The sequence below is a fragment of the Brachyistius frenatus genome, unplaced genomic scaffold, assembly GCF_029030835.1.
Source record: "Brachyistius frenatus isolate BFR_SWC_R1_liver_20210118 unplaced genomic scaffold, ASM2903083v1 Contig_68, whole genome shotgun sequence".
Classification (NCBI taxonomy): Eukaryota; Metazoa; Chordata; class Actinopteri; family Embiotocidae; genus Brachyistius; species Brachyistius frenatus.
Genome location: NW_027210667.1, coordinates 553,133 through 580,135, shown reverse-complemented (window position 1 = coordinate 580,135; position 27,003 = coordinate 553,133). Strand labels below are relative to the sequence as shown.

General features: G+C 37.2%; 1 protein-coding gene across 3 annotated transcripts in view; it reads right to left on the bottom strand.

Annotated features, from left to right (window-relative positions):
* Positions 1-27,003, bottom strand: part of cadm2b (cell adhesion molecule 2b) — a 137,995-nt gene that overhangs the window by 33,829 nt on the left and 77,163 nt on the right. For 2 of the 3 annotated variants that reach the window (XM_069707386.1, XM_069707387.1), the window contains exon 2: positions 12,668-12,694. The exons of the other annotated variant lie outside the window; for it this stretch is intronic. In XM_069707386.1, coding sequence (XP_069563487.1) covers positions 12,668-12,694 — 27 coding nt within the window. The remainder of the gene's footprint in view (positions 1-12,667; positions 12,695-27,003) is intronic. 3 annotated transcript variants of the gene reach the window in all.

Genomic DNA, 27,003 nt, shown 5'->3' with positions numbered 1-27,003 from the left:
AAATATGAGTACCAGGAATTTTTGCTTTTTCATGCTGGCAACTCCCCTCCTTTAATTCAGGAGTGTAATGAAGGACTATAGTGAAGAAAAAGCCAATATCTGACATCATGAGTGTTTCTCTCTTCCCCTCTTCCCAAGCTTCCTAGTTTCTCAAAAGAGAGGTTAGGCTCACAAAAAAAGAAAAGATGAAACCTGAACTGAAAATGGACCCATTTTTACATACAAATTTAAATTGATCAATTAAAAGCCAAAATTTAATTGTTTTGTTTTTGTGCCCATATTCTAAATCAAAACATTTCTAACATCAGCCTGCTTATGGGCCTCACTTTTAAAGCTAAAATTGGTCCCTTGGCAGCGCTTTCCCCTTTCATAATTTGTGCACTAAAGCAAAGACACCACTCCAGTAAAAGATAGAACTGGCAATATCACCCTGAGCCAGGGGATTATGGTCCACATTCAGGTGGGCCACCAGCACGCTGATCATCAGTCACAATGTCAGCACACACAAGATTAGTCAAGTTGTTTGCTGTGCTTCACACAGTCAGAATGCTGCTGACACATCTCTCTAGCGTGGCATTAACTTTCATTCAGAATCAAGTGACACAGCCTCATGAGTCAAATATTGACTTGCTCAGCTAAAATTAGGTTAAAATGTAAATGAAGAGAGAGGAGAGCGTGTTCATTGTAAACACAAATATTTGATGATTAGATTTTAAAAGGGAACCACGGAAACAGATGTCGGCCTAAACGCAGATTCGATGTGGATGCTCCTCATCTCTATGAGGGATGAGGTCTGTGCAGCAGGTGTAGAGTATAAATATGAATACAGATGTTCAGAATAGCTGGCTGTTGAGTGAACATTAGCAATAAACCATTTCATTTCATCTCAGCCAGCCTCTTTTCATGGTGTTATCAGAATGCAGCTCAGACCATAGCCTGATGGAATCTGAGTCGGGTAATATTAGAAGCCAAGAATATGATACTTAGGTTATTGATTTTGCAAGTCATGTGGTCTGGGTGGTTATCGAGAAGAGGTGAATATGTGGGAGATAAAACTCTTTGTGACTGTACTTAAAAGGAGGATTAGGAGGGTTAGCTGATGAATGCAAATTGAGGTTTTTTTTTTTTTTTTTTTTTTATCACTGTCGCTGATGTGGAAATCTTTTGGTTGTGTTTTGATGTGATACTCATGGTAAATGATGGCATGCTGGGAAACCAGGACTGTAAACTGAATCACTAGAGATCCGTGTTGCATATATAATTTCACCAATTTGTCTAATGATCACTGATCCAGGGCATATAGGTGAAAAAGATGAGGAATGTCTCTGTATCGGAGAAGAGAGAGTTAGTGGAGGAAGAATGAGCCATACCTCCCTAAAAGCCTTTCTCAGTTTCAGCTGACTGCACCAAATAATGGAAAGCAGTGCCTTGATGAATGGCTGGAGAGCAGTCAAGCACACCAGTGCAGAATAAACTATATACTGCAGGCAGGATAAAAGGAAAACAAATAACTAAAACAAAGTTTCAGAAATGCCTTCATTCATTATTGGAATGGTAACAATTATAAATTTTCACATGAAATGAATGACAGGCAGTTATCAGACCACAAGTTCACCTCTGGTACTTGATTTTACAAGAGCTTCTTTGGAAATAGAAATGTCAGAGGTGCTGAGCTCCCCGCTGCATAGTAATGAGGAATAGTAGCGTCATACAGTGTCTGCCAGAGATAAATTGCAGAGTAAGAACATGTCTCTGTGTTTGTGCCAGGTACTGAGTGTCTGAAATTAATTATTTGGTACAGCATGATGCCTGGATTTTTAAGTTGTACTATCCACTTTTTAGCATATGATATTTTGTCAAACAGGTTCTAAGTTAAATTCACACAAATATTGGTCAATAATTAACAAGAAAATGCTGATGTGAAATTACTTAGACTAAACATTTGATGATATTTCTTTCTCAAGTTGTATGAGACGTTCTCACAATTTATAATTGACATACACATAACATTACTTTTATCTGTACAATTTTCCAACATATATTCACACTAAATGCAGTAAAAACTAAGAGTTTGGAAAAGAAAATTAGACTTCTTGCGTTAATAGTCAAGTTATTTAAACAGTCAATAGACTCTTGAGAAAATGATAATTAATTACTGCAATTGCTATGAATTTACAAAATTGTAATTAATTGGCTAACTCTAAACTGTGTGGCCTATTTGCAGCATGTTTGACAAAGACAGAAGCTCAATTTCCACAGTGTATAAATACTCCATTCAATTAAAACTTGAGAAATCTTGTGGTGTGCATTTCTTGGTAGCGTGAACAAGAAAAATAGGAGCATGCTGTCTCCTATGCGAGACAACTACAGGCAGCTTCTCTGTTCTGGTGTGAAATATAAAAAAAAACACAAGTTACACTGTTCTCATAAGATCCCGTTGGATTGCCAATGACACCCCTCTTAAACTTTGGTTTGAAAAACCTATCCTTAACTCAGTCACTTTCCCCAGGAGAATCAATAGACACTTTATCACATATGACACATCCACCAAGGCACCAGTCATTTTACTTAAATTCTTCAGAGGTCACATACATTTTAATACAGACTAAAAATGTTGTTATAAATAACTCCAGGTTATGGTTGAGTCCCATATTTTACAATCTAGTCTAGCCTCCTCTAAACAGGCCCAGACTTGATTCAAGCTTTCTTACTAAACTTGCTAAATACAGACATTACATTACATGTTGTAGATGTTTGCTCCGAGTACTATTTTAGTAAAGACAGTGTATGGCAGTGAAGGCAGCTGGTGTCCTTGTATTTCTGACAACATTGTCTCCATGAAAGTTTTTCCAATTAAGTTTGGCTGAAAAGTAATTGCTGGCTGGATTATGTTCTGAGGCAACCTTTGTTTTGAATAAATAAAGCACCACATTTATGAACTGTCAGCAGGCGATGATTAGGGTGTGTAGCAAACCTCACACCAAAGACTGATGTCCACATCCTGATTCCTGTCTGTGGTTAAGTCTAGGCAAAAAAACACAACATTTTAGTCAAGGTTATGTAAAGATTGTGGTTTTGGTTGAATGTAAATAAACACATTGTCTTAAGACATTGTAGACTTATCCTGTACTAACGCCAAACACAATCTCACAAAAAGTTAAATGATGTTGTAGTTACAACAGGTCAATTATGAATATCAGATATATGTGGAAAAAAACTGTCAATAAATATATTATTGTTTATGTACAGTATCAACGTATTTGTGACTTGTCAATTTAGTTGTAAAGCAATAAGTAAGCAGTAATTTCTTGGTGACAGGGTTGGTTTCTAAATACTCTTTAAGTCTTTTAAGTTAGGCAAAGCTGAATTCACATTTTTACCAGAATTTTATTTCAACCGAATGCTTCTGAAAACAGTGTATGACCTTCAATACAAGTTTAAATGTTGGATAGACCCTACCAAATTAAAAAAAAGCTGAGAGCTTGATTGGCAAAAGCTATTACATAATCTTGTTATGCCCTCTTAGCATATATATACAGTATGACAACCAACAGTTCTCCGGCTCAGACTGCTGAATCAGTATCATTGTTTGAAATCACTTAATAAATCTCCTCTGATCAAAAAGGCCTTTTAAAATTTGTTCATAGTGTTTCTATTGATTGTTTGGCAGGTACTCCTCTGTTGGCAGAAACAGTGGTAATTACATCAGGAGCAGTATTTTGAAACCCTTGTCAATACCTCTGCCAAAGCTCTTGCTAATACAATTAGTGTGTCATAAGGAGCTACACAAAATTGAAAACATGGTAAAAAAGCAACAGTGTGATGTAAAGTAAGTCAGCCGGTCTGACTATAACAGATTTACCATAATTTACATTTTATTGAGCAATTTGTTCCTTCAAGCGATCAGGCACTACACACAAAATATCACTTTACGTTGATGATCTGCTTCTGTACATCTCAAACCTGGCCAGATCACTTCCTGTCATTCTCTCTATCTTGGAGCAGTTCAGTAAATAATTTGGATATAAACTTAACTACCAAAAGAAAGAACTACTGCTGGATAATTCAATGGCAGAACAGCTCACACCCTCATTAAAATCGTTGGAGGGTGGTCTTCGAGAATTAGGAATCTTCAGAACAACATCTGTCTGATATTTTTGGTATAATCTTTACTGCTTTGGGTAACAATGTAAACGTTCCTTTACCTTTTTCAGCACATTCCTGTACTCATTACAAGAGCATTTATTATAAGTTAGACAAGAGAGTGTCCAAATTCCTGTGGGAATATAAAACTGCTCGTATCTGGATGTCAAGCCTCTTTAACATTACCCAGTGCTACTAGGCAACCAACATTAAAAAAAAAACTCCCATACTGGATGGGCAGCAGTATTGATAATGTAATCTGCTTGGGCTAATTTGGAAAAGGCAGTATTACAAATTTGGTGACACTCTATACTATGCTACCAGCTTCCTATACCTTCAATATTTATTAAATATCAATCCAGTTGTTAATAACTCAAAAATTCTGGACCCAATTTATAAAACACACTACACAGTAATTCTAATCTTTCTTCAGTACTTAACAATCACCTTTTCAAACCTTTATTACAAATCAAACATTCAGGTTTTATTTCAATGATGCCATGTACAAAATAATGACTTATAGAGAGTATCACTTACCTAACTCTCAACTCTTTTATTATTTCCGAATTAGAGATTTTGTCAAAAAAACAATTCCCTCTTTTCCCTAATTGTTCCCCGAAACCTTGTTTGACATCTCTGTTATCATCTGTCTTGTGCAGTTTGTACTGCACTGACTGATCTAAGAATTAAAAACAAATCCAATAAAGCATTTGGAAACTAAAAATGAACATAATCTAGATCCCTTTAGCACCACATTTTGATTCAGCATCAGCAATAGGGCACTGCCAGACATATAGACACAGACCAGATTCCAGAGTGATAGTCTCAGCTCAGAAAGACATAATCAGGCCTGAGAGTGTCCGTCTCAAGCTTTCCACATAATAGCTGCCTGTCATATGACTCCCCAAAGTAGAACTGATATTACTGCTTAGTATAGTGTTTATGTGGTCTTCCTGTCAAAACTAACAACATCCCTCCCTCGAACTGAATGAAGTGGATTTGATTAATGCTGACCGTTCTGTGGAGGGCTATTGAAAATGAATACACACAACTCTCCATTCTGAAACACTTAAATCAATTTCCACGACAATTCTAAATCTGTGAAAGTAAAAAAAATCTCTACTAATCCGCTACAATATCTCAATTTTGAGGGTGCAGTGCAAAAATAAAAAGCAACGTCTCACTCATACTTTATTGTGTAAATTACTGTATTGATACAACTGTGGTAATAATAACAATTACTGTATAATGATTATTTTTCACTAAATCTCAAAGAAACAACAGCTCTTTCTTGAGCTAAACTGTAATACTCCCATCATATGCTACTAGAGACCATTCACAAACAGTTTGAGGCACATACATAACATTATTTTCTATTATTTTGTCCTGTGGCAAGTCAGTGCTTGGGCACTGGCCAGGCATTGTAGAGGGCGTTCTTTTCTGCCCTACCATTGACTAACCAACCATCGAGCCCTCCATCTGCCCATCTGACCAGTTTGGTCAAGATTCAAATACCTCACTTACTATTTCATCGATTGTTTTACAACCCCCGTTTACAAAAAAGTTAGAACGTTGTGTAAAATGTAAATAAAACAGAATGCAATGCTATGCAAATCATATAAACCCATTGAGACCCAATTGAAAATTATAGTTTCTACTTTAGCACCACCATTAAGTTGTCAGATTTGGTTTTCAGGAAAATATCTTGAAACTGATTTCCTGCTGGTTTTAGTAAGATGGAATAAAATTGTAGTTTGGCTATTCAATAATTTCAAAAATAATTTTGGACTAAATAGATAAAATTCTGATAATATGGCTGTGATGAGCTTTGCTTTTAAGAACATAAAAATCAGTGAAAGCACACACAATGTTCAAACTGAATGCATTCATGAAACCCACAGTTGAGTTCCTTTTCTTTGTGTGGATTTCCACTACATACAAAACAGAAAAGGTTTGTCCCTTGGATGCATTAAGGTTGGTTTATTAACGATTCCAATAAAATGTTATTTAAACAAAAATGATGCATCTTTGACCAAGAGAAAGCCGGCTTTACAGCCAAGTGTGTTGTTGCCTGAGGTCAGTTAACCTGATCTAACGAGATTCTGTCCAATGCAATACACATTTAACTCCTTGCCATATTTGTTATTATTTTCTTCTGTACTTGCCAAAGTGCATTGTGGTAACCTCATGCTGAATTTTGGGAACTTGGAGCATGGAACAGCTCAAACTGCAGACAGCCAACTAAAATGTCTGACATACCAAATATCCAAACAATTGTTTGAGAGCCAGATTGTTGATTATTCAGAAGTTAATCAGGCATCGTAAGCCCCCTCAAACTACCTAACAACATGTGGCAGAAAGTTTCCCCAATTTGGGGCAAATCCATACTGTGTCAAAAAAGAGCATTCGGGACCAAACTGGGACAGCGGCTCCAGCAGATTTCAGGGACTGTACAACAGGTGGGTGGTCGAGGCAAATGGCCGCTCACCTCTGAGTCTGGATCTGTTGGAGGTTTCTTCTTATTAAAAGAGAGTTTTGCACACTCCATACTGCTCATGTGTGAATTGTGGAGTCTCTCCCAAAATATTTTAGGTTCTTGACCTTACTATGTAACACACGTTATGATGACTTAAGTTGTGATATGGCACTACAAAAATCAAAATTTAATTTCGTTGAATTTAAAGTCTCTGTTAAAAGAATGAAGTCGCAGGTTTGGAACACGTGATATAAAACACAAAACCCTCAAATTCGTAGACCTTTGGTAGAGGACCTGGCCTTGAAGAAGACACACACCTCACCATGTGAAGGGTGAGAGGACGATTAGTGTGCAATGCAAAACTACTGATTCATTCTAAAACATTAAAAAGCAAAGTAGTGAAGCCAGTGTACTGATCCATTAACTTGATTAAATTAATATCATTGATATCCATGCATGCAGGCTTATTTCAAGGTAGAATAGAGAGGTGTTGCAAACAGCATAATAAAGCTGACCACATCTGCCATTTAAATAATATCAGTACTGACACATGCATGAACTACCTTTGATTGAAAGTATGTGTTGATAAAAGACATGTTTTAAAAGTTAAAGGGTATGAGAGAAGACCGGCAGCTCTTTCTAGTCGGCTTGTGAAGTAGCCCTGACTGTTTTCACCTAGAGTGACCTTTACTGAGCAGGAAAAACATGGGCAAATATATATTTCATATGATTTATTACTTACTGAAAGGCCACATCTGTCACAAAAAACAATCATTTACACTGACAGTGTAATTTAAACCCTATTGCCTCGACATCAACAAAAATCCATCCCATGTTTATGGTAAACCTGCTGATCCGAGGCACTCAGTAAGCGATAAAACTCATCAGCTTACTTGATTGGGGAGATTTAAGCAACTATTTAAGGGCAGCAGCTAATTAGCACGAAATCTAGATCTGATCCATTAACTGAGGCTAATCTGTAAATTACCTGTCCAAGGTGATGCATGTTTGAAAACTGTACACCTTCCAGCTCAAGCAGAGTCAGCTTTAGATAATGTCCCAAGCTAAAATCAACAAGGGATATTTAGGGCCTGATTTTAAAGGTTTGCGTGAGTAAAATCACATGCAAACTTCACACCACCTGCAAAAAAAATGTCCAAACTGATTTACTAACGACGTGCAGTGAGGATTGCGTCTTTCAACTGTGCAATTTAACACACACTGTCCATTTTGCGTGTTTGCCTGAATGCATATGCAATATTGGGCGTTTCTACTCAAATGTGCAAAATACTGGGAAATGCAAATACATAATTTTAGCAGCCGCAATTATATTGACTAAACCAGAAAGTAGAAATTGGAGAAGTCATTGCGTGTTTATTTTAGTATGACTGAAAGGAACGTATTAATCCGGTACGCAACTCTGGAGAAACGGCTGCTCTTATTGTGGCGAGAAGGAGACGCAGGAAAGCAAAGAATATGTAAAGAACGCGTTTATCCAACCGTTTGAACATTTATGAGATGTCAGAGGCAAAAAATGATTTAGACATATCGTTTGGCCAGCAATGACCTTTCTGAGTTATTGAATGAACTGAATGATGATTTACAGCCAACAACAAGGAAGACCGGACTTCAGCATTCTCCTGCCAGCGTATCGCTGCGGGATATCCGGCCCAGTCCCGTTAGTCAGGTGTGCTATCCCTGGTCCTGAATGTGTACCGCAAAATTCACAGGTAGGCAATAGGCTTCATAAGGTTCCCGAGCACTCGCGAGACACTGAATGAGACTAATTCACCTGCTCATCACAGAAAGAGCTGCACCTGCTGCTCAGTGTTTGTTAGAGGATCTCATCCACCGGCCCTCCTGTTTTATTGCAGACGTTTTATTATTTCGCCTTTTTGTTTTTCCCACGGCATAGACTTCCTTGTTAATAATCTCCTATATAGCATTTTGTTCTTGGTGTCTTAATTTTAATGGGATCAGAATTTATTTTCCTTTTGTGGTCGCTCTGTTTTCCATTGCTGGAATCACTTTAACACAGGCAAACCCCTAAATTAAATACAACGATTTGCAGCTGATATCAGTGACGCAATTACTCTTAGTAAATCACACGCAAAACGGATGCAAAATAAATATGCAAACTTTTGGAAAAAACATGCAATTTAGTACCTTTTGTTTGAGATCTTAGTAAATCAGGCCCATAAAGTATTACTATACAGGCCTTCCAGTATAAAATGTATTTAGACATCTTATATCTCCATGTACACTTATTGTAAAAGGAAAGACTGTTTTTAGTTTAGCCCATATTAATGTAGTCTACTTCACGTCACTCTTTCTCACACCCCTTTAAAGGACACATGCAATGAGGATGGAGGACACAGCTTACCGTGTGCAGGTCCAATCTATTTAAACTCTATCTCAGGTGGAAATGACCCCTGTATGTGTTTTTTTTTTTGCTTGCATTACATGTGTTTATGTAAAATCTTATCAAGACACATGCAACTTTATCTGCACTGGGATGAGAGTGATTTTCTACAATGCTTCCGTCAGCTGTAAACAAGAAAATAGACAAGCACATTGCATGTGTTGAGATAACCCCACCGGCATTCAACAACTGTGTATCAGCTCTGTATTGTATTCATAGTCTGCATTGATAGTGTCATTCTAAATGATGCACTCAGTTGATTGAGCTGATGAAGTCTTTTAGGAAGGAAATAACCCAAGACGGAGAGCTGTCTGTCAGCTTTGCCTTCAATCAAAAAGAACATTTGGTGCCATTAACTGAGTATCACCTGAGCAAAAGTGAACCTTCCTCAAAACAGAGGTGGTACTGTCCATTGTCCTCCCCTCTGATTTACCACAGTCGGGGAGATAGAGGGAAGGTAGGGGGTGGACAATCCACAGAACTGGCGATAAATATCCCAGCTGGGGGAAACGCTTAGCAATGTTTTTTTTCTTCTGAGATAAAAAAAAAAAAAAAGGAAAGAGGAAAGTGGCAATACATCAGCTTCAAAAAGTGGGTCAGAAGTACTGTCTCCAGGTGAAACAGGAAATTACATGTTCAAATGGTGTTACTTACAAGAGAGTACATTTGATGTGCCTCAAACTAACTTTGATATGGTGTTTTTTTTGTCAAATCATATCTCATGTTAGTGTTATTCTACACCATCCATTATCTATACCTGCTTTATCCTGAAAGATGCATTTCTTTGGACTGTGGGAGGTAGCCGAAGTAACCAGAAAAAACAGGTACGGAGGAAACAAGCAAACCCCACACAAGAGGGACTCAGCTTCAACACCCTCTTGCTGTGAGGCGACAATGCTAACCACTGTGCCACCCGTTAATGGCAAGATTAGCAATATAACCATATATACACGTAGTAATAAATAAAAGCAACAGTGAGAAAACAGCAACAAGATGTGGTCCAAACAGCGATCAACCCAACTCTAAATACCTTAGATATTTAGTTCAGTACAAGCTTGATTGTGATTTATAGGCAATATTTGATAAATAACCTTAAGTATGGATTTCCTTTAAAATATTGAGTGGTCCAAATTCTCTCCAAACATTACTGCCAAAAACTGTTCAGTGAGATGTATGCATTGATTTTCTATATCCATATAATACTGCTGAATAATGTATCTAGAAATATGTTGGGATTCTTGATGTTCAATACAATCTTATCACATCGCCCTCTCCTCTTTAATGTAACATAGCCTCTGTCAGACACACTATTTGAAATGCTGTTGCTTTCTCAGTCAACCTGTCTGAATATGCCCTTCTTAATGGTTACATAACACAATTGTAAAAACAGCCTCCATTATTTTAGCGTCATATTTTTACCGCTGGCACATGGTTTATGGAGTTGCTGAATTTTTCTACCATTTGTTTGACAAGAAACTCACCATTACAAGTTGCCTTGTTAATTCTAGCTGTAAAATATGAGTTTGGGATGACCATGCAGGAATCTCTCCTGAAACAGTTTACTGTCTGTATAAAAACATTTGCACTTTAATAAATCCATTATTTTCTTTGTGCTGCCGCTGGTCAAAGCACTGCTTCATATGAGTCCTCAGAGAGCTAATAAATCTCTATAAATAAACCCAGAGGCATGTTTCCATTATAATGACAGCTGCTCAGATTATCTTTTATACTTGCTGTGTTTTACAGATATTTTGAAAATCAAAGAGTAAGCAATACAAAAGCTAACAAAAACCATGAATCAATATTTAAGACTGATACATGTGGTTACATATATTGTCTTCATTACGAATACAAGTTAGCGACCATACTTAGAGTGCTAAATGTGCTTCTGAAAAAACTGCAGGATGTTGAACTACATTCAAGAGATACAGATGGTCAATGTGTATCTTCTGTTGATTAAAAACTAGACCCTTAATTATTTCTGTAACTAGAAAACATTACATTTTCAAAAAGGAGAAAACAAAGGAAAGACAACCCTCACCATCTCTTCAGGAAAAATAACATGAATCAGAGGATTAGGTTGAAAAAGAAAAAAGAAAATAAAACAATGAACAAAAAACACTAGCCAATGTAATGCATGAATGATTTTAGCAAGGCATGTTAAGATTTAATTTCACTGTACAAGATAGGAATGACAATAGTAGGCTACTCAAATTTCAAATTGGTCAACTGTACACAACGTAAATAAGTCAGAACAAAGCAGCAACCAACAGTGATGTCACCCATTGGTTTGTGTACTGCCTAAGTTTGACTTTATTGCCGCCGCTATCTTGTTAGTTTGGAGCAGCTTGGAGCCAGAAGTGACCAGATTTGAACAAGTTGGGGAGGAGTGAAAGGTGGATCTGACTCAATCTGATTGGATACCTGATGACACTACGTCTCGCCCACCGATAGCAGAAACCTGACTGCAACACAGGCCTGTCAATATAACACGAAAGCCCCCCAAAATACATCCTTGAAAAGCCTAATTTCTGATTAATAACAATAATATTTTCAGATGGCCTGCCCAAAAACGAATTAGAAGGAGGGACTTTAGCTAACAACACTATAAGAACGTGTGGAAAAAACGTGTTGACTTTGTATTTCATGAGAAAAGTTGAATGGGAGTCTATGGAGGCAGAGGATTTTTGGAGCTAGCCTCTAGGGGCACTCAGTGGTATTGCACTTTATGGCACTTCCCCATTGGTGTCATTTTTCAGACCCAGCAGCTACGTCCACTTTAATACAGTCAATGGTCAGAACAGGAAATCTTTTTATTTCTTTAAACAGAGTCTATCAATAACACTGAAAATGGCAGCAACTCCGATGGCAGAGTCACTGAGACACTATGGTAATGATGTTGGGTTGCTATGACAGTATCAGCCAGCAAACACATGACCAACAGCAGAAAATGTATGTAATACAAAAGGAGGGGTCTGTAAACCATCAAGTATTCTGTAGCAAGATTTTTTTCTTCCAAAGGATGAAGCTTTTCATGGGTTAGCAGCAAGAAGTACTAAAACAATAAATATGAAAACATACATTTTGTAGACAATAGATGAGAATCAATGGCAATGAACTGAATACATACTTCATCAGATATCAGGACAAAGCCTTAAATAGTAAGACCAGAGGTAAAATAAAAACGCATGTGACCAGAAGGTCTCAACTTTTATAGTACAATACGTCTGGGAAAATCTGGGTAGGGAAAGCAAATGAGGAAAGGCTCTCTCCTCACTCATCCACCACCGGGGTGTCCTTGAACCAGGAACGACCTCGCAGCTGCTTCAGTAGAGCTGCACAGTAGCCAAATACAGGAGAGCATGACTGGGTGAGGCAGGCAGCTCCCTGGTGTGAATCTTTACATATGTGAAGCAGGTTGTATCTGAGAAAGAGCAAGCAGGTTGAGCAAACCTCTCTTGGAGAAAGAAAGGTTGGAAAAAAATGCCCAAAAAGCTTGGGAAGAAGCAGTGTATGTTAATGCCTGCTGGGCTCTTGGGGGAGATAAAAGCATGATCCAAACATTGTTTATTGGGAACCGTGTGCAACATAAATCATGTAGCAAGAAAATGGAAGCAATAACTCACCTTTCACTTTGCTTTTTGTCCCAGCCACTGATAGCATGAGGGGGTAAAGCAAGGAGACAGCAAGTTAGATAGGCAGTATGAATGAGTAACATTGTTGCATGATGATTGTTGGGTCTATCCATGGTGACATGAAGTATAAGATTGTTAATGTTGTTAATAGGAAAATGAGAGTAGCATATTTATTCATACCCGTTGTTCGACCTGAATATCAACACCACATCACAGAGACAGAAAAGACATGAATATCGCAGCTTTATCATTTATAAAACAGGCTTAATCATGCCTTAAATTCTTCAACAAAACTATGTAGCTGCTGGTCTATGTAATGTAATTACAATTACTTACACAGAATGTAGTGCAAAATTCATAACGCAGCAATATATTTCTGTACATTTTTTTTTCCAGTATGAACTAAATGACACTACTTACTGTGTTAAAACTGCTCAACAAATGGAAGAACACTTAGTGTTTTTATTGTTATTATACGTATACCTAAGCAAATGTCAAGTTCACATAGTGAATGAAATTGAAACTGACTACACATAAGCATGGAATAAATAAACATAGTTATGCAAAAAAATAAAATTGCGTTTTAATTTTGTATATTTAGCTTATGTTATTATAATTGCCATAAATGTTGTGTGTACAAGCAGCTTAATAAAACCCATTTAACATTTATTCCGTCCTTTAGTGGCCATTGTAATTATGACGGGAGCATGTTAACTTATTTTAATTAATTGATATACCTAAATTGACTTCTGTGATGTATTTAACCCACATCAGGTATGAAACATAACTTATCTAACTAAAGTACTTATCTCAACCCATCCCACAATCTTTTACTAAACCTAAAAAAAATTGTTGCCGAAACCTAACCAACTATCCGTTTCAAAACGTTAATGATGAAGGTCTGGTGTGCCCGTAGCTTGCGCGGTCTAACGGTCATGTACAGATTGTAATTTTTACAAAGGACTTCTTGTGCCGTTTAGGTATGAGGAGGACATGTCGGTTCCTTTAGAGGGTGCTGAAAATGTTGTTTGGGGAGTCATCGGAAATATACCTATTCTGTTAATATATTGAGCTTTATGCATCTTACGACTAGAAAGCTACGCTAAACCTGCTGTGAGACCAATATTAATGAATATCGCAATTCCTAATAAACTTGTGAACTTGTTAAACTTCTAGGTTTTCACTGAGAAGTTGCTCTTGCTTCACGTTTTTTTGTTGTTGTTTGTTTAAGATTCTCTCCCTTAAATACATGTGTGGACATGGTTGGGCTCAGAGGAACATCATTTAGCTCTGAGAAAAAATTACCAATACACATATTTTAAATCTTTACATTAAAAAAAGAAAAGTATCGAATCAGATTACACGATATCTGAGTTCATTGTATAATTTGTGACATTCCTCTTTACGAAATGATACAGTTGGTTAAGTATATGCTAGAAGTGAAAAATGTCTCTTGGGAGCTATTTGAAATGTCTAATCAGTGGAAACACCATGAAGAATTTCATTTGATAAAACTTGACTGCAGTTTGGATCCATTTCCATGTATGCTGTATAGAGAAGCTGATAAGTGGATGTTTATGTTATAAATAAAGAGCTTAAAATACCTTTTCTTAACAATGTGTGCCTCGACATTTACCATTCTTGCTTGTGTAAGATTACTGTGTCATGGATAATCATGGTAAATCTGGTTCTTTATGGAACAAAAATACTAATGATCACCATGTCATGTGACATTTGGCTAAAGGATCATGAGATACAACAAATAATCAGAGGAAGTGCTGAAAAATTGTTCATCACAACAAAAAAATGGGTAAATCTTGTGCCCTTCAGTGTTCATCCATCTGACTGTAGCTGGGAAGGAATCTATTCAATAACTTTCAACTCTCAGCTTTTTTGCAAATGACATGCTACTTGGGGTAGTAATATGGGAGACTGGTAAACAATTTGCTTTCATTATCACTCAGAAGACTTTGTCTCCAGTGGTTAAAAAAAGGAAGGTACTTCCATGTCTTTCAGGTAGAGATGCTTAGTTATGTGTAATGAGGACAGAACATTGTTTCCAAATGCTTCAAAATAGAGATGATTAACACTTGACACGCCAGTAAGCCTCCAATTTTGAAAAGGACTTGTGTAAACTGCAAGTTCCGCCTTGAATGCTATTCAGAAGTAGAAATGGCACTCCCAGTCCAAGACACGCTAACGACCCACAAACTAATATACTACACCATGTATCTGGCTGTGAAAACAAGTTCTGATAAATTAGTTGAGCAATCGTTTTCTAACATGCAAAACCTTTTCAAAAGGGCTGAAGTACAAAGATTTGTATTTATTCATATAAAGGAAAACGCTAAACTGCTTACCCAATCAAAAGATTATTGTATAAACCACCATTTTCTATACATTTACATACATTTTTACGTCAGGTTATTGTCAATACTTAATTGTAGGGGCAGCTTTGATCTGATCTGCAAGTAAAAAAATCTAAAGGAATGAACAAAGAAGGGAAATAAATGTATTCAGTGTGTCATTTTCAGGTCCACATCCAAGTTGTGGCTCTGAGCTATCAACTCTCCCCAGTGAATATTCCTACATCATATGAAGGATGATTAAAAATGTAGTCAAACACAGACAAAGAGGAGGGTAGTCATCGTAGACCACGGCATCACAGAAAAGAACAACTGACTGAAGTTAAAACCGAAGATGAAATTGAACGTTCACATTTTGGATTTCCTCAGGTCATAAAACGGGATAAGGAAGATCAAACGGGAAACACCAACTTCAAAAGTGACAAGTTTGTGTCTTTGCTTTTGTATATACACAGCATACACTACAAATATAAACAGAAGGTTGTGTCTCCATCACTTCAGATGGCATGGCTCTGATTTATATTCACTTCCTGGAGACTTACACTAACCCTGATCATAAACCACATGTCTAAACCTAATCCTTATTCCAACCTAAATTTAACCATACCATAACCCAAACACAAGTGTTCACCCCCAAAATGAAATTATTTACATTTGGGGACTCTGTGACTGTGTAAACAGATGATTGTTCCCCAAACAAGTACACATACAGTGCATCCGGAAAGTATTCACAGCGTTTCACTTTTTCCATATTTTGTTATGTTACAGCCTTGTTCCAAAATGGATTAAATAAATTATTTTCCTCAAAATTCTACACACAATACCCCATAATGACAATGTGAAAAACGTTGTTTTTTTTTAAATTTTTGCAAATCTATTAAAAATAAAAAATGAAAAGAAATCACATGTACATAAGTATTCACAGCCTTTGCCATGACACTCAAAATTGAGCTCAGCTGCATTCTGTTTCCACTGATCATCCTTGAGATGTTTCTACAACTTGATTGGAGTCCACCTGTGGTAAATTCAGTTGATTGGACATGACACACACCATCTATATAAGGTCCCACAGTTGACAGTGCATGTCAGAGCACAAACCAAGCCATGAAGTCCAAAGAATTGTCTGTAGACCTCCGAGACAGGATTGTATCAAGGCACAGATCTGATCATCTGAAGCCTCTTGTAGAATGCAAAATGTTCATAGCATTGGTTGGAAATGTGATATATTCACAGCACACATCAGTAAAACAGAAAATTATTTAAAAAAATAAACTCTAAATTCTAAAATCTTGCCTGTTAAAGTCTGAGGTAAGATGTTCCACTAAATTACTGCTCAAATCTGATCCCAAGGGAAGTAGATGACATTTAACTAACATAATCTTACAGGGGTGTTTACATGGTCAAACAGCTGTCTTAATTGTGGACTCAACAAGCAAAACACACTACTACCACCATTACCACCCTCATCACACCAACCACTGATAACGTTTTTGTATAAAAAGGAATTTCTTGTAATAGTTTTTGGGGAATTTACTTAAGTCAAATATGACCTGGGAAACATTTTACGACTAAAGGAATTGTGTACTAGGTTAGAATAGAATGAAGATGTCTTTGCCTTCATTATTGATTTTTATAAGCACCCATTTAAGAAAACAAGAGTACCAGCAATAAACTATTGTTGAAAATCAAAAGTTTTTCACAAACGTGAGAACAGATGTTTATGAATTTTGGGGCATCTATTAGTTGTCATTTCTGCTGTGAAAGGACAGTGTTAAAAATATATATTTTTAGCTGGAGTTAAGCATCACTTAATATATTTTGATAGATTATTTTTATTTTTCAGTAACACAAACTAACAATTTCCTGTATTTTTAATACCTTGGCATTTGATAAAAGCTTTCATCCAATCTGTGTGTTACAATGACATGCAGACAGACTGGTTGAACGCTGTTTTTGTCTTTAGTGGTTCACTTTGTTTACTATGGATGAATGAAGCTCCAGTAAAAAACCTGCAGGTAAAGCAAAACAGGAGCTTTTCTTGTCAAAGTCCTGCCCAAAACTGCTCTGACCGAGGTCACCCACTAGACTCATTCTCAGGGACAGTGAGGGTGGCAAAAGCACTTCTTAATTCATCGAGAAATAAGCTCCACTTGTAGGATTTATACCTCCACCTCTGGTCTACAAATGCTCTGTGTGCTGACACGTCCTATTCGATATGGGAAATGTCTAACAGCATTTTTCTGTTGCTCAAAGTAGCATCTGCACTCAACATGCTCATCAATGCTGTGTCCATGTGTTCCCCCACTGATGATATTTGAGAACTGCTGAGCATCCCGCCTCACAATAATGACATATTTGCAGAGAAACCTTTTTGAGAAGCACAACTCTGTGTATTTTTTTTTTTTTGCATACTATTGTTGAAACTAAAAGGCCAGTTTTGCACATTTGCATTTCTTTGAATCAGGCCAAATGTTCAATAACAGTAGTGATAATTTTGCTCATTACAACACCCATAGCTGAGGGTACAATGTAGCCCTGTGGAAAAAAAAGTACTATTTCTGATGGAAAATAGGTCAGTAGTAATCTGAAGTGTGCGGAAAGGACAAAATGTTTATCTATAAAAAAAATAAGTCATTCCTTTGTAATCTTTGCACGATGGGACGATCATACTAGTAACATATACCATTCTACAATGTTACGGGAAAATTCATCAGTTGTGACACTCATTAATCTTTCTGTAAGCTTCCAAGTCTGCAACTCTTCCTATTTGCCCCTTATGTGAAAGTTATTAATCTCTGACTCCCTCGAAATTTAATAGTGTTGACAAAGTCAGACACCATGATAAGATTCTCCTTGCTGTGAACTGGAAATGTTTGCAAGCACATGGCAAGCATATCAATACATTCTTCCTGAAAAAGTATGACACTTTGACATTCCTACGAGGATTCTCTCTGGAAATCAATAGAACACATAACGCACTTCTTTGAGAGAATGTCAGTGTATTTAACACATTTATCTGATGGTTAAATGCATGAATGCATTCATCCAACGCCACAGCATGTAGAATACTGTAAACTAAGGATAGGCATTTCAATCAAAACTACTACTGAATATTGGATGGACTGCCTGCTTGTGCTTTGCTCCCAAATGACTGTACGTAGCTGTGGAAGACTTATGATATACTGGCCTTTCCTGTCAGTTTGAACTGCATCCCATTTTTTTTTTATATTTTTTTTGAAGGAGTTTCAAACAAAAAAACTGTTAATGGTTATAGTATGTTTCAGCTGTTTGTACAGGAGCATCTAATCTCACAACACCACTGGATCCTGGTAGCAATGTGTTTTTCTTATCCTCCTTCTGTTGTTTAATAGCAGTTGGCAAACAGCTTTTAGGTGCATTACAACCTACCTCTGACAGAAGTGACATATTACTGCCAGGCGCCGGTAAAAACAAGACATATAAGACAAGACATTTGTCAGATAATCTATTTGACTTTTTCAATGACAATTTGAAAATTCACAAATCATAACCCACCACGACTGTCAATGCCTTCCTTAACTAAATATTGTTTTTATTGTAGAATACAGTCTGGATTTCATGTCGGAAAGCACAGAAAAAAAGTAGAATTGTTTCATGCTAATTTAATAAATGTGTTAATGGCACTTTAGGGTCTCACATATCAAATATATATTAAATCAAATTATTAGTGACCAAAGCAGGCAACAGGTTTTTAACAGTAAACATTCATTGCTTTGTGCATCATGACTAATTACTTATTTGCATGAATACAATTCTCCAAATGGTATACTAAACCTTTTTCATTTTTGAAGCAGTTCTGCTTCACTGCCTCCTCTGTTATTTAAAGATGCATTTGTCCTTCTAACCTGAAGAGGAAAATTGTTTTGGAAATAACATGAGAGCCTGCTTTAATGATAAAAGAGCACGACAAGTCTTGAGTAAATGTACATGACTGATGTTTATACACTTACCCATTTCTCTGAAACCAACCCAAAAATAATCTGTCGAAACAAATGAGGACTATGCAAATTATTATTCCAAAAAACAAAAGTACTGGGAACAACAGTTTACCTAGTTTTACATAAGAACCTCAGCGAACACAGAACACATCTGCATGATAAACAGGGATCCCACACCAGACGGATCAACGCATTGTGTACCCGAGCACAACAATAAAATGGATAATCGCATGACAATTAGATAAGAAAGCAATAAAGAGAAATATAACACGGCAGTTGCCAGTTTAGCAACCAGAGGCATACATTTGGAGCCGTCAGCCTGCCTGTTAGCTGTATTTGCATTGTGTGACGCTTTAAGTGTGACAAAATGAACTTGGTTCATTTATCTGTGGGACTCATCTCTTAAGTGGAGATGCAGGCTTGTAACAAAGCTAAGGTGATTAGTTTAACCAACCACTGAGAGGTTTGTCTTCTAACACAGGGAGAGCTGGCCTCTGTCCCCTAGCCGGCCATCACTGGGGTCACCGTTCTCCTCCTACCAGTGTCACACAACAAACTCTCCTGGGAGATATAATAATAGCTGTTCTGGGCTGCATGCTGGTGGCCCTCAGTGGCAGGAATCAGAAATGTTTGCCTTCAAACTGCTAATCTGGGACCAGAAATATCCAGTTTAAAAAGACCTAAAACTTAAAACAGAAAAGCAACTGACATGTTTCAAGCAAAGAACTTGAACAGTCAGTGTATGATCAAACTATCTGCTAATAGTTTGATCCTTCTTGTATACACATTAACAAAGATTTCCAACAACTGGTTACATCAAACATTAGAATTAGTTGAGCTAAATATGTAGAAACTGCTCAATTTCAGTCACTGAAGTTTTACAGATGGTGATACACACTTTACAGGGGAGTAAAATTTTTTTTTTCGAGGATGTGATTAAAAAAACGATGCTTTGTAATAATTCTATGTCTTTGAGCTGATCATAGTAGCTCAACACCACGCTGTGATCAGCAACAGACAGGTAGAAAGTGCAATATATTGAACATGACGTGGCACAGCTGGTAAAGTTCAACAGCTGCGGCATCCTCATATCAGTGTCGAGAGTTTTGTGAATAATTTAGTGTTCACGGATTATTACCAAGGTTGAGCTGTAACAAATGGTCCTTGCCTTTAGCTTTTTACATTGATAATACCAAATGAAATACTCGATTAAAAGAGCCTCCTCTTTTACCTGCTCCACAAATAGCAGCGCCTTCCGTCAGAGCAACACAGGCAGGTTTTACTCTCTCCAGGCAGCACGTGCTTCCGCATAACCATGCATCTCTGCTGCCAGTCCAATAAAAACATCACAATTTAAACACACTTTCTGTGAAAGCCAGCATTACAGGCACGCATATTGTACCTCCTGACGATGCCCCAAACCAATTCTTTCTTCAATTTTCTCATCTTGTCACTACTGTGGTTCAATTGTAGCACTTCATGTAACAAAAGCCTGAGAGTGTCCCTCCTGTAAGAGGAACACAGGCATTGGAGGCGAGCGAGAGTAATTGAGAAAGCTTGATTTCACACAGCTGTGTCAAGGCGTAGTCACTGTGTGATGAATAAGACCTACTCATCTTTCCATGTCCCACTGCAATTGTCGAAGTAAATGCAACATACAGTCCAGGTAGACAATAATGGGACATGTCAGTAAAAACTAAACTGTGCTAAAATCCTCACAGTAACAAAGTTTTTTTGTGTGTGTGTGTGTTTTGGTCATGACTTCAACTTGTTTCCTACTAGAGTTTGAAGTAATTCATGCACAAGTTATGTTTATTTGAAAAACTGTAGGAGGCCTATGTTGCTTGCCTCAATATAGCCTACTATTTACATAATTTTGTATGAGTCATTTCAATGCATCTTTTTTAAAAGAGTTTGACAATTGTATGATGCATAGAGCCACAGTAGGCATGGGAAATTGGCCACAACCAGCAGCACTGCCATTTTTAATAAAAGCAGGCAATATAGTGCATTTTAATTCTAATTGCCAATATACAGTAACTGCCACCATAACATTGGTAACTTATTTTTAAAACACCCATTTGAAATTCTGTCCTTATTTAACAGATGACCGTAGTTTTGAGGCTAGTTTGCATGCAGCCATTAACCATGTTGGCAAGAACAGGACTTTTTAGACTGTAGACAGACAGACTGAAATGAAGCTCAAGACTTGAACTGTGATGCCTATTACTCTGCTTTCCTTTTTGTTTTCTTCTACACTATTCTGTCCATAGCAGCCTCAAACTTTGCCGTGGCACTTAAATCAAATCTTTGTTTTTGCTGCAGGCACAACCTTTTAAGATTCACCATTTCAATGGCCCATTTGACACAAAATTGCTCTTTTGACAGAGGTTGTAAGATGTTTTCAATACAGCAACATGAACAATTCAGACTTGCAATTTAGTATGAAAAGACATACTCTTACTTCTAAGTTGTACTGCGCACTCGCTCCAAACAAATCAGATGTGCAGCAGAAGACCAAAGCATTAAAATGAATTGCACAGCTATGTCGTGTAATAAAATCCTCGTTTACATGGCAGTTGTGATTAGGGAAACACACCAACATACAAAAACACAGTGCCTGCAGTTCGTCTGTCACTCAGCATTACCCGTTAGATGCATGCGTATGCATGCCATATAGTTAATGTCGCCATGCCATGACTTGATAAAAACTGAGATGTTTCAAAGTGAATTTGGAGTAGTCAGCTCTACTCTCTGCAGTACAGCAAATCAAATTTCCTTCTGTTGCAGAAAATTGCTTGACATTAGGTGGCTGGACCAATGCCTTGCAGAAGCTCTGCGCATTTAGATGAGCGTTCCCGCTTGAGGCAACCCAGGACTCCAAGCTCCTAAGTCTTTATCTGCCGACCCCCAGGATAATGGCAGGCATACAGACCACTCCTCTCCTCTGGTTTCAATCTAGCATCATGGTGACACTGTCAGACTTCATATCTTCATATTGCACACTAGGGAAACGTACAATAACAAACGCTAATTTTAAAATGTGTAACAATAATGATGGGAATGCGGTTTACCGCTAGTTTAAATGAGAAATGCCAAAACATTTTGCTGACATTTTTTCCATTTGATTTGTTAAAATGATAATATTCCAATCATTTCTGAGATGTTCTTTTCCTCTACACTGAACACCTGATTTATACCTCGACTAAAACACCACAAAGGGGGAATGCAGAGGGAGTGCAAAATAATTAATGTAGTTATGTAATCTTAATTTAGTGGAGAAATGACACCCCACGAGCATATCTAGGCAAAATGTGTGTGATGTCTAGAGTTGGTTCCACGAGACCTTTTAAATTCAAGATTTAACCTAATGTTTAGGAAGGCATTCTTAAAAGAGATATGATGACCAGAAGGGGGAGTTACACATGCACAAAATACTTTACTTTTATGAATTATATATTTTTACTTTGTGCTGTTCAGGGGAATAAAAAACGAATGTAAAATGTATTGTATGTTTAGAGTTATCTCTATGTTATTAGAAGTCAGTTTTGCATATACAGTATATGCACATATTTACATCAAATTATAACCCTGCCTGATGGCTGGCAATTATATTACCTCCAGTGCCAAAAATGTTAAGATATTTTTTTTCCTGTAATGCCTTGTCATGCTTAAAAGTAAAAATAAAAAAATAAAAAAAAGACTCTGCTCTTGTTTACAAGAAAGGTTTCAAGCTGTGAAACGCTGACAATGCTGCTCATTCAGAGCAAACGCATCACATCTGTTGAATGAAATGTTTCTTGTGTCAAAATGAACATTGCTATTTCTGGAAATATTGTTGGCTGTACTTAAATTATTGACAAAACTGTTGGGTCAATTTTCCTCAGGTGAGAAGTGTTAGGTCTGTGTTCACCTTTATTGCCTCAGAGGTAATACAACTGGGTGAAGAGGATGTTATGTTCTCAAGGTCATTATCCTGTACAAATGTAATTCATATGAATGTTCAGTGGCTAAACTGTGGATAGTGCCGTGTCACACACAACTACATGTGAGATGCACACCTCATCATCCTCCTGCTGTATCAGTCCCTTATCTTTCAAAACACATTCACTGTTGTGTTCCACGTCCCTCTGATGGAATTCTAAACAAGGTCAATCTCTGAAGAACACTTCTGGCCACAAAGATAATCCACTTTGATGAATCTGTTCACATTGACACAAGTGTCATACTCAAAGTCTTCCACCTTGATATGTAATAGATGCTTCATAAATCACCCGCACTTGCAAAGACTGCCGTGTTTTACGACAAATCACCCTGAATTAAAAACTTGAGAGTGACAACACGTGTTGGAGATGTTAGACCGCATTACAAACAGGGACATTTGAGCAAAAATACTATTTGTTAATCACTCTGAACTATTGGACTAATAACCCTGCCTAGAACAACTCTGATGAGAAGCACGTCTTTAGCTTCATCTTTAAGTTGTGGACCGTTGTTAGTGCTTTGCGCCAAACATGAAACTCACTTCCTCTGACCTTTGATTAGTATATGCACTGTGCTTCACTTTTACGTCTGTGCTTATCTGTGGTAGACTTATATGTCCACTTTACCTGCAGAGTTTGCACTGCACCACATCTTCATTTATTTATTGAAGGAGTTCCACAAGGAACATTGTTGACAGCTGTAGTTGTCTTTGCATGTTCATCTTGTTCACACCGTGGCATCTAATCTCACGGAGCCACATTTCCCTAGCAAAGCTCCAGAGCCTGGTAGCAGCGTCTTCTTCTTCTTCCTCTGTTGTTTAATAGTGGTTGACAGACAGCTTTCAGGTTCATTACCGACACCCAGATACAATTTGTATTTATTTTTTGTAAATTGTATTGGTAACACATAACACAAGTGCTTCATGCTCTCTTTTTCCAGCATGCCCTTCCAATTTCTTAAATTGTTTTTGATTCTGATATATCATTTTATTGACAGACTTTTTCCAGTGGCAACATTTTGACACTTTTTGATGAAAGTTTAGTTACAATCAGTAACTCTTGGGGTAAACAGTAGGAGTTTGGGGCAGGGCCAAAGAAAGGGATTTCCACATGACCTACATAGTGAGAAATGTCAGCGTGGTTGACCTCCTCTGATGCCCTGGACACACTTACTTTTCTCAAAAGGAAAATCTCAATCATCACCTGCATATTCCACCTTCTATATGACAGCACAGTTGACCCTCCATAAAAATAACATGGTGAGGAAGAAGGCTGTAGAAACTATGATGTTCCCAGGTAAATTTAAATGTTTCCCATAAAACACTACCTAAACCCACTACCAGATATCTTGGGTAGATCAAATAAGGCATGATGCTCTGGTGCATGTTGCTCCGTTTGCCTATTTTTAAAATGAAAAGCTAAGTTTCCCATTGTGCTCCAACTCAATGATGTGGACTGCCTGTGGCAAGGAGAGTAATGCTGGTACGCTCTGTGAATCTACCTTTGCACTGAGACTCAATTGAGTTTAAGCGCTGAGGTCCATTCATCAGTAATGAGGCTTTTCTTTTGAGGGTTAACCCTACCAAACAACAACATCAAAGATGTCACTGCTTTTTGAAATACCAACTATCCTAAGCATAAGTGACTCCACATTTGGGATTTTGGTCATTTTAATAAGAGGATTTTCAAAGAGTGCTTGATATTCACTCATCAAAGTTGCATTTAAGCATGAAGATCACATGTCATTCAAAGCTACTACAGTCAAACAGCCTGCCAGGAAAGCGAGAATGGTGGAAACCTGTCCAGTGCAGATACTTATAGTAACACCAGGCAGGCACTCAAGGGGAGATGGAAGCTGATCAGTTGACCAGGAGCAGTCTTTTGGCATTGTGACATGAAGCTGACAAAGTGCATGTTATTTCAAAAGTGAACTTTTTCAAAAGGTGAAGCACAGTGTAAAGATATATAAATGTTTGCTAATTAATTGCCATCATTACTTTATTTCACATGGTGGTCTGATCAGATATTTAGAATGTAATAAAATATATTTAGGTTTACAATATCTAAAAAAAAATTAAAAAAAAAATCCACCATCCACAGTAGTGTTGTGTCATGCAAAACTGATTAATTCAAAAGAAAGAATCACTTCCTGAAACGATCCATTAATTTCTCAGCTCAGTTTAGCTCTTTGCGCGAGCAAATGTGCATGAATCCTTTTACTCAAAGAGCCAACAGGTTATATAGCTGGGAGTTAGCGCAAGAAAATCAGAAGCCTAATTTTTTGCATGGTTACACATAAAAGCTGAGAAACTCGCAAAACATTTGAAAGTCCCTCGTTAGAGCAAGTGATTGATTTTTCTGTTCTGTAGAAATGTTGCGGGCTCCATAAAGGTCCTGCTCCTTAAACAAAACACTTTTTTCTGAGATATCAAAAACACAATTCTTTGTTTCACATAATTGTACACTAAATTGCTTATGATTAGTAAAACAAAAACCAAGGTGATGAAAGTTTTCCGGTGTCAGTCTGTGAGACAAGAAATCAATAATATAAAGCATAAATATTTCTGGTGTCCCACTTTCAAATTAATGTTGATTCACCAATGCAATTTATGAGAACAAATTATGCTGTGGGTCAGATAGTTTCTGCTATCTGTTTCTAAATTCAAACACATCAAATAAACCATATTACTTTATGTTGCAAAGATGGTGCTGCTCAACACCATCACTACAAATTAACTTAATAAAACTAATAGCTTCATTCATGTCAATGCTTTACAGCATTAGCCTAAGTAATGTAATTAACAGCTATTGTGGCCCCAATCTAAAATCCATTAGTCATGGTTATGGTGCAACCATCTATTTTGATAGTTATAATTGAATATTACTGCATAATATTTCCATAAGCTATTGGTGGATAACGAGTATGTCAATGTAATAGACGACTGGTGAGCACAATTTCCCACAACTGGACGAATAAATGTGCAATGTGTCAGAATTTTTGGTTAAATTCTTATTTGCAACTAAATTAACACTCAAGATCATGTAAAAACTGTGCATTTAAAATGATTGAACAACTCTGTTTATTACATTATAATGATTTGGGATCATAGATTTATATGTGGACACCATAGCAATAAAACTGTTTGGTGCTCTCAACTTTTTGTGACAGTCTTTAGATTCAATTCACTCAATATTGTCGACAGCCTAAACGTGTAATTATGTGTTAATGTCTGATTATTTCCTGCAATCTATAATTGGTCGATGTTAAAAGGGAACCAGCATGACCACATAGAGCTTTTTTCAACTCAGTCCCAACTGGTCAGAATATCTGTCTGTGCACAGAAAAAACACATGGCATTTGGCAGATTTTTCATCTCAATAGGAGTGTAAAATGAATTTGAGCCAGTTCGTGAAAAAACTTGTTACTGTCATGGTCAGAGGTTGACTTTTATGCCTCCAAAAACTGCTGGTGGCATTATATTTTTTAGGTCTGTGTCCATGCGATTCTCGTTTAATATTTCAGGAATGCCTTAAGATAATTTCTTCAAACATTCACTTGAACTGTGAGCTCACAAAACAGTTTTTTCTCCCTAACTCATTATTTTACTCACTAATTATGACAAAGTCTGTCAAAAGGAGCCATCTGTCAAAGTGTTACAGTTGGTTCAGTTTTAGTTGTTTCAGAATTTTTAAGCCTGGCTGGAAACATAATGGTTGTCATTTCATCCCATTCGTGTGACCGGGATATTTTAGGAATACCAGAAGGGAGTTTATTCCAATTGGGCCCAAACCTTCACTTGGAGGATGTACTGATTAGAACTTGGTGGTCACCGTGACCTCAGAACATGTTTGTGACCATAACTCAATACTTGATATGCTAATTAATACCAAATGGAAGAGTCAACTTCAATTTGAAGTAAATGTTTTACAAAAACTCTTTTCTGTCCATTATTTGAGACCACCAAGTCAGGAACAGAAGCGGAGATGTCACTGTTTTAAAA